The 18,268-nt window shown below is 49.4% G+C and overlaps 2 protein-coding genes and 1 non-coding gene across 9 annotated transcripts; all 3 read right to left on the reverse strand.

Annotated features, from left to right (window-relative positions):
* Positions 1 to 1,362: 1,362 nt before the first annotated feature.
* On the reverse strand, positions 1,363 to 3,741 carry Rpl10a (ribosomal protein L10a). Its single transcript, XM_027943715.2, has 6 exons — positions 3,701 to 3,741; positions 3,401 to 3,475; positions 3,239 to 3,319; positions 2,747 to 2,895; positions 1,885 to 2,057; positions 1,363 to 1,570 (listed from the first exon to the last, which is right to left on the reverse strand). Exons 1-6 carry the CDS (start codon positions 3,703 to 3,705, stop codon positions 1,400 to 1,402), a joined length of 654 nt encoding a protein of 217 aa, XP_027799516.1. The 5' UTR covers positions 3,706 to 3,741; the 3' UTR covers positions 1,363 to 1,399.
* Positions 3,742 to 5,373: 1,632 nt separating this feature from the next.
* On the reverse strand, positions 5,374 to 17,315 carry Fance (FA complementation group E). Of its 7 annotated transcripts, none has more exons than XM_027943711.2 (10): positions 16,897 to 17,315; positions 13,015 to 13,633; positions 12,262 to 12,306; positions 11,944 to 12,012; positions 11,512 to 11,655; positions 11,007 to 11,130; positions 10,758 to 10,836; positions 8,752 to 8,818; positions 7,052 to 7,177; positions 5,374 to 5,919 (listed from the first exon to the last, which is right to left on the reverse strand). In XM_027943711.2, exons 1-10 carry the CDS (start codon positions 17,127 to 17,129, stop codon positions 5,818 to 5,820), a joined length of 1,608 nt encoding a protein of 535 aa, XP_027799512.2. In that variant the 5' UTR covers positions 17,130 to 17,315; the 3' UTR covers positions 5,374 to 5,817. The 7 variants fall into 7 exon arrangements, 6 of the variants coding, with proteins under 6 accessions (XP_027799512.2, XP_027799515.2, XP_071469569.1 ...); XM_027943714.2 differs by having other exon boundaries at positions 13,015 to 13,749; positions 16,897 to 16,982; XR_003583884.2 differs by having other exon boundaries at positions 5,829 to 5,919; positions 8,752 to 8,834.
* On the reverse strand, positions 14,068 to 14,140 carry Trnaa-ggc (transfer RNA alanine (anticodon GGC)). The gene has a single exon. It is a non-coding gene; the product is annotated as a tRNA-Ala (tRNA).
* Positions 17,316 to 18,268: the final 953 nt, after the last annotated feature.

The raw sequence follows: 18,268 nt of genomic DNA on the forward strand, positions 1-18,268 counted from the left end.
GGGAGGACCCATATGCCTGGCCTAGGGGTGAAAAGTCATCCCTGGATGCAAGATCAAGGCTCTTAAGAAATGGGCCCTAACCTTTTCCTATTCCTTTACTAGCTTAACAGCCAGAAGAGGAAGGAGGCTCTGCCCAGTACCTTGCAACTCAAGCTTCATGCTCATTCCCTTTACACTGTAGTTAGCTATCTTACCAGAAAGCAGGAGTTACAACTTACTCAAAAAATGCAGGGCCAGGGGCTGAGGGTATGGCTTAGCTGTAGAGCACTCACCTTGCACGTGCAAGACGCTGGGTTCAATCCTCAGCACCACATAAATTTTTTTTAAAAAAATGCAAGGCCTGTAATCCCAGCAGCTCTGGAGGCTGAGGCTGGACTGTTGAGTCCAAAGCCAGCCTCTGCAAAAGTGAGGCACTAAGCAATTCAGTGAGACCCAGTCTCAAAGTAACAAAATTAGCACTAGGATATGGCTCAGTGGTTAAGTGCCATGAGTTCAATACCTGGTATCCCCTCCAAAAAAGCAAAATCTTGGGTGAAAACTTCATTTTTCAGTCCAATGACAAAGCTTGTCTCAACTATAGCATTATCCTTTGGATTAACCTTTCAGGTCAAGTGCACTGGTATATGCCTTTACTCCCAGCTACCCAGGAGGAGCCTGAGTTTAAAGCCAGTGTGGGCAACCTAGGGAGACACTGTCTCCTCAAAACCACACACACCCTGCATAAGGATGCACTGATTTTTCTGTTTACCAAAGTTAAATGAAGCAGATCCAAGACAAAGGTTAAACCAGCATAAGCATTTCTGCATCAGCATTGGATGCTGGAGTCAAGTACTGTAACAGGGAAGGTCTTAAGGCTAGGGAAGTGGTTGAGCTGCCTGGAACAAAGAGCTTGGAAATTTCCACATTCTGACTCCACCCACTGCTTGTTCTACAAAGTTATCACCAGAATCCAGCAACTAAAATTCTGTGTTATTTGTATTTCCCCAGACATTTACCTTTCAATCTAGAACTCAAAATACAGGATCCACAAGATACTAAGGACTCTATAAAGGGGGCCCTGGATTCAATCCTCAGCACCACATAAAAAATAAACAAAATAAAGGTGTTTGTCCATTTACAACTAAAATACATATTTTTTTAAAAAAAAGCTTCAATCTTGTCAGCAACCCTACTATCACATACTCTAGGTATGAGGGCTCAAGACTACATGACTTTGGTGGCAGGAAGGAGAGTGCAATCCATAGTATGGTACCCAACTGCCCATCACCAAGGTGACAAACCATATACAACTAGCTACCAATAATTCTAACACATGCAACTATCAGCGCAGAAAACAGAGTCCATTTCTAATCACAGGCAGACTAAGAGATGGTAGCACTAGGATTTATTAGGATGTGCCTTAATACAGGCGCTGGGGCTTGCCCATGGTGCTCTTGATGTATAAAGCCCGGACATTCTGCCAATTCTTCTTGAGCAATGACACCAGGAAGTTGACAGCCAGGTGGATGTTATACACAAGCTCATCATCTGTCATCTTCACATGACCAACAGCAACAGCCAGACATAGCACCTGGATGGAGGGAAGAGGGTCAAGTAAGGTTAGTAAGGGGTGGCCGACAGCTCATCCCTCCTCCCACAGTGACCCAAGGAGCAATACTTGGATTCTAGACTCCAATGAGTAGAATGAAGCTTTCTGAATAGCTCTGACTAGAGCTATTCAGAAAAGAAAGCTTCATTCTACTCACTTCCCCTGCTGTCAAATATCCTGTGTTCAAGGAAATATGAACCAGAGTTCTGATGGGCTCTGTTTAGGCTAGATAAAACCTGAAATTTAAAAATTCTGCCAACACCCCTCACCCATGGCAACAGACCAGACTGCATTACCTTCTTCATCTGAAACTTGATTGTGGATTTCACCTCATCAACTTTGGCCACCATGTTTTCATTGTGTGTCAGCAGGGAAGGGAATTTGCCAGCCTTATTTAGGCCTGGACCCAGGATTCGTGGAATCTGCTTTATCAAGGACTCTGAAGCCAAAAAGGCATCATACTTCTTGGCTGGAAAAGAGGAAAACATTTGGCTGCTTAGGTCCTAGACAAAGAGACTGCTAAACATGGGTGTTAGGGTCAGAAAAACACCTGAATCAACCACAGAAATGAACTACAATCCAAGCAGCCCCTTGCCCCCAGCCCCAGGGACCAAGTCTTTTCAACCCTTCACACGCCCATGCAGTATCTAGCTCCATCCTCAGAAATGGTCCTGAAACCTCGCTTCAGAAGACCAGAATGACCCCAAATCCATGGCACAGTGCATGCAAAGCACTCTCTACTCAAGATTGGCTGGGTTCAAATTCTTCCTCCTCTCTTTCTAGCTGACAGATGACAACTGAGGACATCAGTTTCTTAGCTGTAAAACAGATCTAATACCATTGCTTAAACAAATCCCAAATCACAGCACCTGGGCTAGTTGACTTAACTTCACATGACACTATCTTCCATAATCAGGCCGAGTATGTTTTCATTACAGTAAAATCTCACCTCCTAAAAGCCAAATGGCCACCTTTATAAAATCCTAACCCTCCAAATATTAAAAGAAAGTCCACCAAAACTAACTAACCAAGTATAGCAGTCCTTACTTTTGTGATCCTGACTGTGGTCATTAAAAAACCCAAATGGCAGAAAAACCATTCTACCACCATCATATCCCTCCTAGAACAAAAAATATAAATCCAGGCCGGCTGGCTCACCCAGCTTCTTGACCAACTTCTTATTCTTGTTGAGCTTCTTCAATGCCTCGATGTCCATGTGGGGGATATCCACAGCCTTGGCCTCGTCACAGTGCTGCTGGTCCCCCAGGACGCACACAGAGAACTTAGGGCGGGGAGTGGACTTAAGCCTGCATTTGGGGGGACAGAACAGGTCATGCCCAGCCCTGGGCCCCAGGGGCAGGTGGAGGGGCTGGGACCGAGCACACGTGAGCTTACCCAGAGTCTCCACATTCACCAACAGCCAGCCTGGCTTCTCAGACTAGCCGGCGGGCTCGGCCAAGGCCTCCCCACGCCTCCCCTCATGTTTTACGACCCAGGGTGGGGGTCCGCCCAGCCGCCTGCCCGGGGCAGGGCGCCTGAACTCCCCTGGCACGTCAGTACGCACGGGGCCGCCCGGGCTCGGCGAGAGCCTCAAAGGGAGCAGACCGGCACGGGGCACTGAGGGCCGGGTGGGGTCAGGACGGTGCCAACCTGACGGTGCCCGAGAAGCGCTTGTCCTTCTGGGGATCATAGTTCTTCAAGCTGATCTGCAGCTCCACCGTTTCCAGAAACCTTGGAGGAAGGGACAACGTCACCAGCGGCCCGCTTCCCACACCACCCGGAACCTGGGCTTCCGGGGAGGCCCGCACTTACTTGCGGCGCTTGCGCTGGTTTCCGTGCAGGACTTCCCGCACCGCCTCGTACAGGGTGTCGCGAGAGACTTTGCTGCTGCGGGAGAGAAGCGAGCGTGCTCAGGGCCGGCCCGCCACCCACTAGCGCCCCGGGCGTGCGACCCAAGACAGGATCCTCCGGCACCGCATCGGGCGACTGGAGCCCAGAACCTGGCGGGAAAACAGGCCCGCAAGCCGACCCGCGGTAAAGATGCCCCATGGTGAAGTCAGCCCGGCACCAAGAAATGCGGATGAACGCGGATGGCATTCTGATGGTACTCACCTCATGGTTCCTCGCGCCGCAGTAACAGAAAGAGGTTAGGGCAATTTGCGCACGCGCAGAAATAGCGGCCCTGCTCTCGCGAGAAATGTCGTTCCCGCGGACTACGTCCAGAACGCAGTCAATAGGCTCAACCCAAAGGAGAGCCGCTGCGTGTCGCCGCTGGGGGGCGCCCGCGCCATACAGCGGACCCACCTGAAATGTCCCCATTGGCCAGCTGCTGCCAGGCTCTTAGGGAAGGCGCTGAGTCTGAAACAGCTCAGAGACCACTTCTGCTGACTCCCTGATAAACCTTACCTGACCCTTGTCTTCCAAGACAATCAGGTGAACTATATTTTCATTTAAGCCTTTGAATCTGTTGGTCAGGGAGGAAGCCTCAAGGTAGCTAGCCCCGCTGGCCTGCTGTATAATGTCAACTACAGTGATGAGAGTAGCCCAAGGAAATAATTATCTCTGCTGTTGAGATTTGCAAAACTGAAAAGCATCTCCTGACTGTGAAATTAGGATCGTGCATCCTTTGGTCACAAACCTCCACCTGTGAGAAGGTACCCACCAGTCTGGGATCACCCATTTCCTATATAAACTGTCCCTAAACTAGCCTCCCCACAAGAGAGAAGTGAGAGCTCTCAGGGCTGTGGACGAGAGTCTATCTTCTTGATTAGCTGGTTTTTCAGTCAACTTACTTTCTTCCATACCTTGCCTCTCAACTTAGTAACTACAATGCAGGGAGCAGCCAAAGAGGTCCAGGGCCTGGGGTTCAGTAGTCACACATACTGGGTACAGTACTGGTGAAGGCCACTGCCAGCATGCAATTCTGGCATGTTTGTCCCCTAAACACCTGCCCACTTCCTCCTGCCCTCTGCCTCAACTGTTATTCTCAAAACAGGGCTTTAGGGTTGGGGTTGTGGCTAGAGTGCTTGCCTAGCACACGAGGCACTGGGTTTTATCCTCAGCACCACATAAAAATAAATAAAGGTATTATATCCATCTACAACAAAACAAAACAGGCTTTATCCCTAGCCCTGACCTTCCTCTCATCATCATCTTGCTTGAATAGTGGTTTGGGGCTTCCTAGGAAGCTGTGGTCAGGGAAGTGACCAGAAAGTTCTGTTCTTGGTCCTTCAATGCCAGCAGCTAGGAAGATACTGTAGTGAATGTTCACTTGACAGCTGACTCAGTAACATTTACACGTTCAAAGTGTTTTCTGTAAACAAAGGGCTTAACTAGGTGCCTTGGGAATACAAAGATGTAAAACAGGCTCACAGCACTGCCTACCTTTAAAGTATGTTCTGTCCTCTTCTCTGCCCACAGCAGTACCCCCAGGACCGCCCGGCCCTTGTCAAATGTTATTGGGCCCAAACCCTTTCCCAACTCTGGCCTGAGATACTCCACCTTTTAAGTCCTCATTTCCACCACACCCCTGCCCAGTGGTTGCTACATGCCTCACCTACTGTGGGGCTGTGGGTGGTGGTGGGTCACATATTACTGGCCCACAGGGAATGCAAATTAATGAATTTCAGAAAAAACACTCTACACTGTTCCCCTCATAAGGAAGAGGATGCCTCCTGTTACTGAGCAGGAGGTTGCAGGGAGTGGGGGATGGCTCAATTGTACCCAGAGTTACTTGGGAAGGTAGGCAGGCACTGCTTCTAATAAGACATCATTAAACCACCTGCTTTTTATTAAACGCTATTGATAATTTATTCAAATTAGAAAACAAAGACAGAGGGTCATAACATACCTGAGCCTAAGAGAGCTGTGCTGAGCACAGAGGTGGCCCAGGTCCCCTCCAGCACTGTGTGTCTATCATTGACCCCACTGAGCATCGCCATTGACTACTTAGGCCTGTCAGAAAGTTTCCATTTCTGCAGCCTCAGAGGTGATGAGGAGCAAGCCCAGGGCCAGCAGCCCTGGCAAACAGTTCATTCAGCCCCCTCCCTTCACCCCAGAGCTCTCCCTCCTGACTGGGTGGCCTCTGCAGCCTGGAACAGGGAGGCAGTTGGTCAATCTGGATCGGTGGGGATCAGTCTGAGGCAAGGAGTCAGGGAGAGGTGCTGAGGGCAAAATCTCCTTCAGGAAACTGGTGTCAGAGCTCCAGGAGGTGATCCCTTGCTGGATGGTCAGTGGCCCAGATGTTTCAAGGAAGCCTGCAGGGACTTCCTCAGGAAGGTGGTGTTGGACTCTAGGACCATGGCCAGGTCCAGCTTCTGGGCCTCAGTGATCTGCGGAGGAGGAAGAATCATGTCAAGATTCCAGCGACTGGTCCTTCCCCTCGCCTCTCTACCCCAGGGGCCCTGTTTAGGAAGGAGAGAGGAAGCCAGGACAAAGGACCAGAGGAGGAAGAGCAGGAGGCTCCTGAGCGACCACACCTTATTATTTCACCATGGTTAGCCAGCCATGGATCCAGGTAGGTCTAGAATCAAATACTAGTTGCACGACTTACTAATAAGTTAAATTAACAGCATTAGGCAAGTGTTGGGGGCTTACATGCGGCAGACCTGCACACATTCCTCCGTAGTCCTCACAGCCCTCCCTTTTACAGATGAGGAAACAGGTTCAAGACTCCACTGTGGCCGCCACCTTCCTTTGAGACCTGCTGGTGCAAGTCCTGACAGCTCCCAGGCCCTCTCCAATCCCCACTCCTCAAGGAAACCAGGGGCTTCTTTATAATGCAAATGTGACCAAGTAACTCTCCAGCTAAAGGCCCTTAGAACACTCCTGAAGCCCCACATGGGGCAGTCCTCTTCTGTGAGCTATAGAGGGTCTGGAAGCCCCCTGAAATTATGCAGCAGAGTCATGCTCGTATTTTCACTTTTCTGGGAGGATCTATAGTAAATTTCATGAAATTAACAAATAGGTCTGTGATCTCCAAGAAAAAGGTAAAATGCCAACAGCCAAGAACTAAAGCCCAGTCCCTGACTTACTGCGCCCCCTATAAAATGCTGCCAGTCCTGGCAATGTGACCTTGTGTAAATGACTTTAATCTTTCTGAGTCTCCATTTCCTCATCTATAAAATGGAGCTCAGACACCATGGCATGTGCCTGTAGCTAGATTTGCCACTTGTGTTGATAAATCATAGTAACCACAATGCAGTCCCTCCCCTTGAGCTGACCCTGTCCTCCAATCTCAGGCTAGTGAACAGGAAAGACATGATAAATAGTTAACTGTAATATCTGGCTCAAAGAGGTGTTAGCTGGATGAATAAACCCTAAGCAATCCCATTTCTCAGTTCTGGACTTGAACTTGTGTTTCCCTGGCAAGTGTTTTATTCCTTCGAAATCTGAATACCCTCATGGCAGACCCAGAGCAGCCTGGCCAGTAGGACCAGCTCCGGTGGCCCTATCAACACTCACATGAGCCTGGTACTTGGTCATCACCGTCAGCACGAGCTTGGCATAGGCCAGGGAGGTGGTGGCTGTCAGCCCCTCTTTACAGAGCTTCTCCATCAAGACACTGAACTTCTCTGGGGTCATCTCTACCTGCACACATTGAGAGATGGAGCAAATCACAAGAAAGGCCTGCGCTCTTCACTCAGCTTCTCCTGGACTCAATTCCTAACTCCACTATTTCCTCACGAGGTGACCCTGGGCAAGTAGCTTAACCAAATGCTATAGTTTGGGTCTGGAATGTCCCTTAAAGGCCCACGTGCTGAAGGCTTGGTCCCCAGGGTGGCACTACTGTAAGGTGGTGGAGCCTTTAGGAGGTGGATCCTAGCAGAAGGAAGCTCCGTCACTTGTGGTGGGCCATGGAAAGGAACACTGGGACCCCTGCCCCTCCTCTCTGTCTGTTTCCTGGTCACCGTGAGGTGAGCAACCTCCTCTGCCACATGCTCCTGCAGCCAAGATGTATTGCCTCACTACATACTCAAAAGCAGCTGGGCCAACTATGGACTAAAGCTTCAGAAACCATGAGCCAAAATAAACCTTTCCTCCTTGTAAGCTGTTTATCTCAGACATTTTGTCACAGTGATGGAGAACTAAGCTTCAGTTTCCACATCTGTAGCATGGGGCTCAAAATATCTAACTCTGAAAATTGTGAGAAAGATAAATGAAATAATGCACACAGGATCTGAGACAGGTCTCAGAAAATGGTAGCCATTGTTGCAAAGCACCAAGGTGAAATCAAGGATACACAGTCTGCCTTGTGGCTGAAGATATAAAGGAGTGAAAGATCCCAAGGGACACTGCAGCGCTTCATAAAAATTTAATCAATACTATGCATCAGGCACAGTTCTGAGCACTTTATACCAATTACCCCATTGAAACTTTATCCCAGTCTCATAACTCTCCTTTCTTGGGTCTGGGGTTGTGGCTCACCTAGGGCATGTGAGGCTCTGGGTTCGATCCTCAGCACCAAATAAATAAATAAATAACTCTCCTTTCTTAAAAGAGGAAACTGAAGCATAAAGAAATGTCAGCTTTCCAGGCACAGTAGCATATGCCTGTAATAACAGTGACTTAGGAGCTTGAGGCAGGAGGATTGCAAGTTCGAAGCCAACCTCAGCAACTTAGTGAGGCCCTTGGCAACTTAATGAGACCCTGCCTCAAAAAATAAAAAAGGCTGGGGATTTGGCTCAGTGGTTAAGTGCTCCTAAGTTAAATCACCAGTACCAGAAATAAGAAAGAAACAAAGAAAATTTATGAACATTAGAATCTATTACCTATTCAAAACTTAAGTTTACACATACATATCAAAAAATCCTGGGGCTGGGGTTGTGGCTCAGATGTAGAGTTCTCACCTGGCACGTGCAAGGTGCTGGGTTCGATCCTCAGCACCATATAAAAATAAATTAAAAAAATATATATATATTAAAAAAAAATCCTGTCCTAGAGCCCCAAGCTTATTAGAGGTAGAGCTAGATGGACCACATGGTCAGCTCTGCTCCCAACCTTGCGAGCTGCAGGGCTCTCCTCCTGTCATGGGGCACCATGCTGTAGGGTGATTGTCCTGCTTGCCTCTCACCACTGAAAAGACCCAGAAACCCAGGATCCCTCTGTCCCCTATAGCACTGCAGCATTTCTCTGCCCTCTTGCCTCCAAGGCGGTCTGCTCACCTGCCGCTCCAAGAGTGACTGCAACACCAGGAAAGTCTCCTCCCTCCAGGACAGCTCTAAGATCTGCCTGCGGAGAAGTGGCCCTGGTGAGAAAGGCCCAACTGCTCATCAAACCTGAGTTTTTACTGCTCTTGTTATTTTGGCAGGGCAAGGTTCTGGGGCCAGCCAAGATCCCTGCCAACAGAGTAGTCAGAGCCCTGTGACGTGGGCAGTAGCCTCAGCAGCTGCTGCTGCAGAGCCAATACAACCCAATGTCACAACCCAAGATCCCCAGGAGCTGACGGTGAAGGATATGGTAGTGTGATGGTGAAAGGTGTTACGGTTTGCATCTGAGGTGTCCCCCAAAGCTCCGGTTAATGTAGGAGGTACATGATTAGATTACCAGAGTTGTGGTTGTGACCTAATCAATCCATCCTAATTTGAATGGATGAAATGGGTAGTAACGATAGGCAGGTGGGGTGAGCCTTTGGGGTTATTCGTCTGTAGCACCTCCATCTCTCTCACTCTCTGCTTCCCAGTAGCCATAAGCTGAGCAGCTCTTCTCCATCATGATGCTCTGCTTCACCTTGGGCACTGAGCAAGGAAGTCGGCTGAGCATGGAGTAAACCTCTGAAACCATGAGCCAAAAAAAACTTTTCCTCCTCCAAGTTGGACTTGTTGGGTATTTTGGCCACAGCAACAAAAATCTGATTAATATAGTTTCCTACTGAAAAATAACCAGGAGTCAAGAGTGCATCTTGAGAACCAAAGGTGAAGGAAACTCAGAGAGGAGGAAGGCGACACTGTGGGATGACACAATAGGCCTCCTGGAGCAGGTGGCCTTCCCTGCAAAGCTCCACCCACGCCATGGCCACTCCAGCTGCGCTTCCTGTTCCACTGCACAGCCCTCCCCTCATTTCAAAATGCAGCACGTCACAGTGGAGACTTGTGGCTTCCTGAGTGGGCAGGCTTGGTTCATCCCACTTGTTGGCTGGGTGACCTTTTGGCCAAATGCCTTAACCTCTCTAAGCACTTTTTCCAGCTCTCAGGTGGCAGCACTCCTGCCTCACAGGACTGAATGAAGTATATGAGACTCTAAAGCACAGAGAAAATGCCCAGTGAGTGGCAGCTGCTATTATTTTTTAGGCAGAACTCTCCTAATTAGCATTTTGTATTTCACATCTGTGTCCAATGAGGTCCGTCTTATTCATTATTTCATGTCTGTATCAATTTTAATACCCCAATTTAACACTATTTTAATATCAATTTTGAGCACTTATTAGATGCCAAATATTGGGGCTGGGGTTGTGGCTCAAGCGGTAGCGCGCTTGCCTAGCATGCGTGCGGCCTGGGTTCGATCCTCAGCACCGCATACAAACAAGGATGTTGTGTCCGCCGAAAACTAAAAAATAAATATTAAAAAATTCATTCTCTCTCTCTCTCTTAAAAAAAAAAAATTAAAAAAAAATAGATGCCAAATACTGTGCTGAATTCATTACATTCATCATCACATTTGATATCTAGAAAAGTCCTATGAAATGAATATCACCCCCATTTTTCATATATGAGGAAATGAAGGATCACAGAGGTGGAGTTTGAGTTCATGTATCTAAATAAAAAGAGAGGTTAAGATTTGAAGCCATGTCTGACTGCAGAGCCATGCTCTTAACCACTGCGCCACGTTCCAGCTAGGCCATGAAGCACTCCAGAGCAGGGACCTGCCTCTTATCTGTATTCCCAGGGCACTTGGCATGGAGCTAGCCCCACACCCCACAGAGGCCACTGTGGGGAGAAGAACAGCAACCCTGGGCTCGGGAAGTGCATGGGAAAGTGAATGGAATGGCAGTGTGCACAGGCCCATTGGTGGAAGGCATGAGGCAGGTTCAAGCTGGAGTGACAGGGGCACCAGCTACACCACATCCTGTCTTTGAGGCCCAGGGTCTGGTGCCCAGCCGGCTGCCACCTGGAACAGGCCTGGCCTGGGGGAAAGATGGGAGTGGGGGCAACATGGAGTCCTGCACACTTACCCCAGCATTAGGCCCTGTGTGTCCGGCTCCAGGGACTCGTCCTTCATTAGGCCACACAGTAACTCTGTTTGAGCTGGACCTGGGCCAGGGAGAGCAAAGGGGAGGAGGTGGGCCTGGGGGGAACAGGATGCCTGTCACCGCCAGGGAAGCAACAGGTGTTTTCACCCACTGAACACTCAACTCCTACCAGCAAAGGGTGCTGGGCACAGAGGGCAGAGGTACCAGGTCTGGGGCTGGTTCTAGAATTACCTATGCCTGGGGCCTGGAGAAGGGGGACAAGGAGGGCGCTGCAGACGGGGTAGGTGTACTTGGCACAGAATGAAGTCAGGGCCATCCTGAGCAGCCGGGAAGCAGAAGAAGTCAGGGAGAGGATCTGCAGCCAACAGGGAGGAGACAGTAACTCATTTCTCTTCCTTCAATAAATGTTTATCTGAGATATATTTCAGATAGTGATACATGTTGTACAGGGAAAAATTACAAGATCTTTTATCTAGGGCTCAGGGGACCTATTCAGTGGAAAGACACATAGCTTCCCTCTCCAACTCCCAAATCCCCTCAATCAGCTTCTGAAAGAATTCTGAGGCCCTAGAAGGAAGTTAGATGCCAGGAGACCCACGCCCAGCCTGTTGAGCAGGGCCCCAAGCTGCCCAGCAAGACCAGGCGCCTGCATGGCCAGGAACACCCTCTCCCATGCAATTCTCTTCCAGGGCTCAGACATTCTCCCCATTGTCCTGGGGGCTACCAGTGAACCTACCCGTTCAAGAAAGAGGCTCCTGGTCAGCACAGTGGCACTGCTGAGACTGAGGTCTGGGGACAGGGCCAGCAGCCAGGTGCAGAGCTGCAGGAGGCCTGCTGCTGAGAGCTGGGGGAGCTGCAGCTGGACACACAGCAGCTCCATCTGCCCAAGGACAAGGGGACACACGGGGATGCTTAGTCTAACTCTGCTAGGCTGTCACAAGCCAAGTGGGCAATCAAAGGGGCAGAGCAAGGAAGCTCCAGGACAAATTAAGGGTGGGCGAACTGGCCTATAGGAAGGAATCGAGGGCTCAGAAAAGCACTCAGGGTGACCTACCCGAGAGATAGAGAGGGCAAGATTCCCTTAGGAGGTAAGGAAACAAAAGTTAAAGTGGAAAAAGGTGGGGGGAGTGGCCATAAACTCAGAGACAAACAGTCTTTCTGGCCTCACCTGGCTGGAACTACACTCATGGAAAAGTTGCAGCTCACTTGGTGGGGCAGCCTCTAACCGATCCATTCCCTGGGGAGGTAAATCCCGTTAGGGCTGGCAGAGCCCTTGATGACAATTCACTGAGGCCACCCCTTCAATTGGTGATGGCCTGTCTATTCTCGGGCCAAGATAAGCCTCAGCAGTGACCGTCCTCAGACCTTCCCTCCAACCCCACCCCCCACCAGCCTGATCCTCAGTGTGCTGGGGCTTCCCGGGGCATGGCTGAGGTCTGGGCAGAGGTGGAAGAAGGGCTACAGTGAGTAGGGTAGGGTCAATCACCTCCCTGAAGGTCTTCAGCAGCTGCTGCAGCCTGGGCACCTGGTCCTGCAGAGGAGAGTTCAGTCACTACCCAGTCCCAGCTCCCTGCCCCTGGTCAGCAGGGCACCATAGTGTATGCCCATAATCCCAGCAATTCAAGAGGCTGAGGCAGGATTGCAAGTCTGAGGTCAGCCTGAGCAATTCAGTGAGACCCTCAGTAACTTAGCAAGACCCTGTTCTCAAAAAAACGAAAAATAAAAAAGGACTGGGAATGTAACTCAGTGGTAAAGCAGCCCTGGGGTCAATCACTGGTATTGGCATGGGGCGGGGGAGCCTGTTAAGTGGGAGCTAGTGGACAAAGATGAGTCAAGAGAGCTAAGAACATGAAGCCTCTATCTTGCAAAGTTCCTAAGAATCCAAACCAGATAAGGTCCATGTAAAATCCAGTTGTCCAGACTTATTTTCTCTCCATCCAACCCTAATGAAGTAAACCCGGCCCTGGCTGATAGGGCAGATATGATTCCCCTTAACCCCTAGGACGGGTGACAGGGTGGCCCCAGAGTCTCTTGCCTTGCCTGGCACCCTTTTACAACTCCATGTTACAGATGGTTAGAAGTGTTTCCCACCGCTAGTAACTCCCTCCTTAACCCTCTCCATAAGGCTGGGCAGGGGGGACTCCCTCCTCGTAGGCCTCCATCCCCCTGCTCCATGGATCCCAGTTGTGAAACAGCGTCCCAACCAGCATGGATAAACCCTGCCTCCCCACCACAGTACCTGGACAGCTTTGGGCAACTTCATGCTTGTAGCAAGACCCTTGGCTTCCTCCAGACTCAGGCCAGCCTCACTGGTCTCAGCTCCCACATCCAGCTGGTTCTTAGTAGGTGATGTGGTTCCTCCATCACCCAGGGATTCCAATGACTGGTGTTCAAGACTCTCATCCTTGTGATCTTCTTCCCCCTCCCAATCCCGGGACCTTTTGGGGGCCCTCTCCCCCTCAGGACTGGCAGGCTCTTCCTCTGGCTCCTTTCTGCGTTTCCCACGATGCTGTGAGTTCCTGTCCTCCTCCTCCTCCTCTTTCCCTTCAGGGTCTGCAGCCTGGGGCAATTTCAACCTCCTGCCCTCCTGGCCCAGCTGCCTACACAGGCCTTGGAGCCGTCTCTGGCACCCTTCGGACAATGGAGAGGCTCCCTCAAGAGACACTCCAATCCCCAGATCCCTTTGTAGCAATGTTCCCAGGGATTGGAGCCAGGCATCAGGAGCAGAGACTGAGTCCTGTTGGGCAATCCGCAGCAGAGAGAGGAGCCTGCTTTCAGGCAGTGACGGCCGAACAGCCATCAGCAGGGACATCAGATTCCTCCGGCATAATGTGGGCAATCGCAGCAACAGTGGTTTCCTGGGTAGCAGAGGGAGAGCAAGCAGTCAGAGTGTCTTGCTGGAGGAAGCTCAGGGCAGATTAGGGCAGGCTGGGGGCACAATGGCAGAGGACAGATGGGAGACAGACATCAGCACCTGCAAGAGTTGGTGTGGATGGAGAGAGGACAGCATGAGTCATTGGCAAGTGTTCACTGAGCATCTACTATACACCAGGCCCTGCTCTTAACCTCTTGGATATCTCCTATTTCAACTAAGAAATTAATGTTGGAACTTATTCTGTAAGATTATGCTTCTGGGCTGGGGTTGTAGCTCAGTAGTAGAGTCCTTGCCTAGCATGTGTGAGGTACTGGGTTTGATTCTCAGCACCGCATATAAATAAGTAAAATAAAGGTCCATTGACAACTAAAACAACAACAAAAAAAGATTCATGCTTCTTCTTGTTGCTGCTGTTGTTGTGCAGTGCTGGGGATGGAACCCAGGGCCTCATGCATGCCAGGCAAGTGCTCTACCACTGAGCCACATACCCAGCCCCAGGCTTGTTTTGTATAACAAAGAAAAAAGTCTATTTCCATATTTTAGGTCAAAACAATACTACCAAACAACACTCCAGGATGCTGTGTAAGCTGTCCTGAAGCCCCACCTGACAATCCCCTGGAACTGTCAGGGTTACTTATCCCACTATCTCCCTTGTTCCTGTCACAAAACTGTGAATTACTGAAAACCAAAGGCAGAGTCTCCTTCCTCTGGGTACTAGTATCGCCTAGGTGAACATTTATTGAATGAATTAACTTTCTGAGAATAAGGGTACAGAGATAGGCAAGGGCTGCTGCGAACAGAGAAGGCTTCACAGAGGAGGCAAGACTTCAAACAGAAGGAACCATCAGATAATAATCTTCATTACAACTTTAGTTTCCAAACAGTATTCACAGAAGCAATGGGGGAGAGCAGGGTGGGAGTCTTTTCTTTTGGAACCCTGGGGTAAGGGCAGAAGGAAAACTCCTTCCTGTAAGCACCCAGCGTTCTCTGATTTAAACACTATCCTCCCATGCCCTAAAGGCCCATAATGCAATGTGGTGGTCTGTAATTTTGCAGAGGCACAAATCCAGACCCTGTGTGACTTGAGGCTTGATATGGCAAATAAGTCATGGCTGCATCTAGCCTACCCCCTATCATGCCTGAGCTGCTCCCTCTGTGCGACTTTGCAGGGCTTTATGTCATATCACACAGAGGTTCTTGGCATGAGAGGAAAAAAAGCAAACTTTCACTTCTTTGTGGAAGATGCAATGTGGCAGGGCATAATGGCACATGCCTGTAATCCCAGCAGCTTGAGAAGCTGAGGCAGGAGGATCACAAGTTCAAGGCCACCTTCATCAACTTAGCAATACCCTCAGCAACTTAGCAAGACCCTGCATCAAAAAATAAAAAGGGTTGGAGATATGGGTCAGTGGTGAAGAGCCCCCAGGTTGAATCCCTGGTGCCAAAAAAAAGGGAAAGAGAGAACTACAGGAGAGAGAGAGAGAGAGAGAGAGAGAGAGAGAGAGAGAGAGAGAGAAAAGATGGTTAACTTATGCCAGGATTATTCTTGGGAGTAGAGAGATATGGAAGACCCTACTCCAAGGGTCTGTGGTGCCAAGGGATCCATGGCATCTTGTTTAGTGCCATGAGCCCCTTCTCTGAATGAGGGTTAAATACATTAAACAAAATACCTAGGATTACAAAGGAAATTAAGTGTACTGAAATATAGTTCTATCCATGGGCCCTAGGTTAAGCCTCTTGCCCTCCCTTACTGTATCCATTAAAAAGGCAGAGAACTGGACAAACATTACTATACTTTTCAATTTAGGGATTCAGACAAGTTATCCTGACCCATCTCTTCCATGAAATTAAGCACATCTGTAATCCCAACAACTGCAGAGGCAGAGGCAGGAGGATTCCAAGTCCTAGGCCAGACTCAGCAACTAAATAAGACCTTGTTTCAAATTTTAAAAAATAAAAACCAAGAAGGGTTAGGGATGTAGCTCAGAGGTAGAGCACCATTGGGTCCAATCTCTAGTATTACAAAAGAAAAAAAAAGTTCAAAAAAGTATGGGAAGGCTATATTAGAACTCCTACCTACTTATCTAAAACACAAAAAATTACACAGTACAAAAATTTAACATATAGTTTGCTCTCCATATACCAGTTTCCAGGCCAACTTTGGGGAACCTGGCCCAAGAAAGGAGGAAGACCTGTACCACTGGAGCTGAAGATGGGTTGGCACCTCACTCTGCATTTTTGTGTGTTTGAGTTAACTATGCTACTTAAATGCAGTTAAGATCTGTATTTTTTTTTAAAAAAAAAACATGAATCTTCACACAATGGACAGGTGGCTTAAAAGGATAGGATGCCTGCAAAGAAACTAAAGACCAAGGATGAGGCCAGTAAAGGAAGCACAATCAAATAAGAAAACGGCCATGCAACACTAGAAACTCATAGTAGGAATTCCTTGTCAGCCATGAAAAGAGGTTATGAAAAAGTCCAAAATCATTCAAAAAACTGGAAATTATCAAGAACACCAAAATATAGATTTGTAGTTACTATTCTCAAGGAAAATGTTCTTTCTTGCCTGAAAGTGTATATCACTTTGAAAAAAAAAACAAGTAGAAAGCCACCAAAATTAGCAGATGTTTATTCCATCACTTATCACATCTGTTTTAAATAACTATTTCTGCCTGTAATCCCAGCTACTCGGAGGCTGAGGCAGTAGGATCACAAGTTCGAGGCCTGCCTTGGCAACTTAATGAGACCCTGTCTCAAACAACATAAACAAATAAAAAAAGAAAGAAAAAAGAACTGAGGATGTAGCTCAGGGGCTAAACGCTGGTGAATTCAATCCCCAGTAGAATACATAAAAAAAAAAAAAAAAAAAAACTCTATTTCGGTTTATTTTATAAGGTACATAGGTTAACAATCGTGTGCACTTCATACGTAAGTTTATCTATAGTGAAGGTATACATTCTATTTTTCTTAGAAATGAAAGTATACAATCAAAATCTATTTAACTCTACTTATACTCATTTATATACGCCCAACAGAAGGGGTGTCTTAGTATCCAGTGTCCAGCACTGCCCGGCACACAGTAGGTGCCCAGTGAGGGGTGCCACTCCTCCCAGGCTGCGCGGTAGCGCGCCCTCGCGGTGGGCAGTGATTTAACCTCTGTGCTCAGTCCCCTCCGCAGTAACAGAGAGGAAGCGACCGTCGGGCCTCTGGTGACTGCAGCGGGGCAGTAAGCCGCGGACTTACAGCTCCAGGCGGGCGTCGGGTCCCCAAAGGACTGGCTCCTCTTGGCACAGAGCCTCCAGGAAGCGGCCCCAGTCGAAGGGCTCCCCACCACGGCGACCCAGCGTCCGCAGCACCCCGAGGCCGCGCCGCGCCCCCTCCGGCCCAGCCTGCAATGCCTGCAGCAGAAGGCGGGCGGGTGCTTCCAAGGACGCCCAAGGTGCGGATCCTTCATCCCCAGTCCCAGGGGTCGCCATCCCGGGCGCAGGTGCCGCGCCACCCTACTCCCCTCGCTCTAATTAAGGCCTCAGCTTCGAGGCTGGCCCAGACGTGACAGCGCCTCCTCCAGCGCGGGACACTACACAGACTCCGTCTCAAACTCGAGCGGTTCCCGCGCTGAGGAGCAGGGAGACGAGGCGGGGCCAGGGTGGGAGGCGAGGCGCGAGTGCGGACAGGAAGAGGCGGGTCCACAGATTGCCAGGCCGGAGAGTAGGTGTGGCGCCAATGACGGGGCGTGTCCGCGGGCGGGGCTGGGCCAGAACGGGCGGTTGGCTTGTGGGCGGAGCGCGTCAGAGCGGGATCTTAATGGGGCGGGGCTTAGTGGAGGGGCGGATCCTCGGGACTGACCCTAAGCTCATCTTCTTCAGTCACCCGCAGAAGCGGTGGGGCAGAATAGAGGCCCAGAGGCTGGGGCTGTAGATCAGTGGTAGAGTGCTTACCTGGCTATGCTAGCACCTGGGGCGGACTCCCCAATACCGCAAAAAGAAAAAGGGAAATTTATGGTATTTACCCTGCCGTTTAATTTCAACCAAGTCAAATGCTGCCCCGTTTGGTGTTTCAGTCATCTACAATTATTTTGTGAATCTTTCAAAGACCAAGTAGCAGTCTTGCCTTGATTGTCTATAGGTGCCAGGAGTGGCGCCACCTTCCACTTAGAGGATGCAAGAGATCACTGAACTCCTCTAGGAGTAGGAAGAGCCAGCCCTCAGCGCCCCATAAATCTCCACTTTGGGAGCCAACTTGTACTGTCCGTCCTCCCAGCTCTGGTGCCACACAGAGCCATTCATTCAGTAAGTGTTTACTAGGGGCTGGGGTTGTGGCTCAACAGAGCGCTCGCCTAGCACAAGCCAGGCGCTGGGTTCCATCCTCAGCACCACATAAAAATAAAGGTATTGTGTCCAACTAAAACAAAATACTATGGGCTGGGGATGTGGCTCAAGTGGTAGCGCGCTCGTCTGGCATGCGTGCGGCCCGGGTTCGATCCTCAGCACCACATACCAACAATGATGTTGTGTCTGCCGATAACTAAAAAAATAAATAAATACTAAAAAAAAAAAAAAAAAAGTGTTTACTGAGCACCTAGGAACTGGGAATACAGGGGACCAAACACAAGTCA

The sequence above is a fragment of the Marmota flaviventris genome, chromosome 6 (assembly GCF_047511675.1).
Source record: "Marmota flaviventris isolate mMarFla1 chromosome 6, mMarFla1.hap1, whole genome shotgun sequence".
Lineage (NCBI taxonomy): Eukaryota > Metazoa > Chordata > Mammalia > Rodentia > Sciuridae > Marmota > Marmota flaviventris.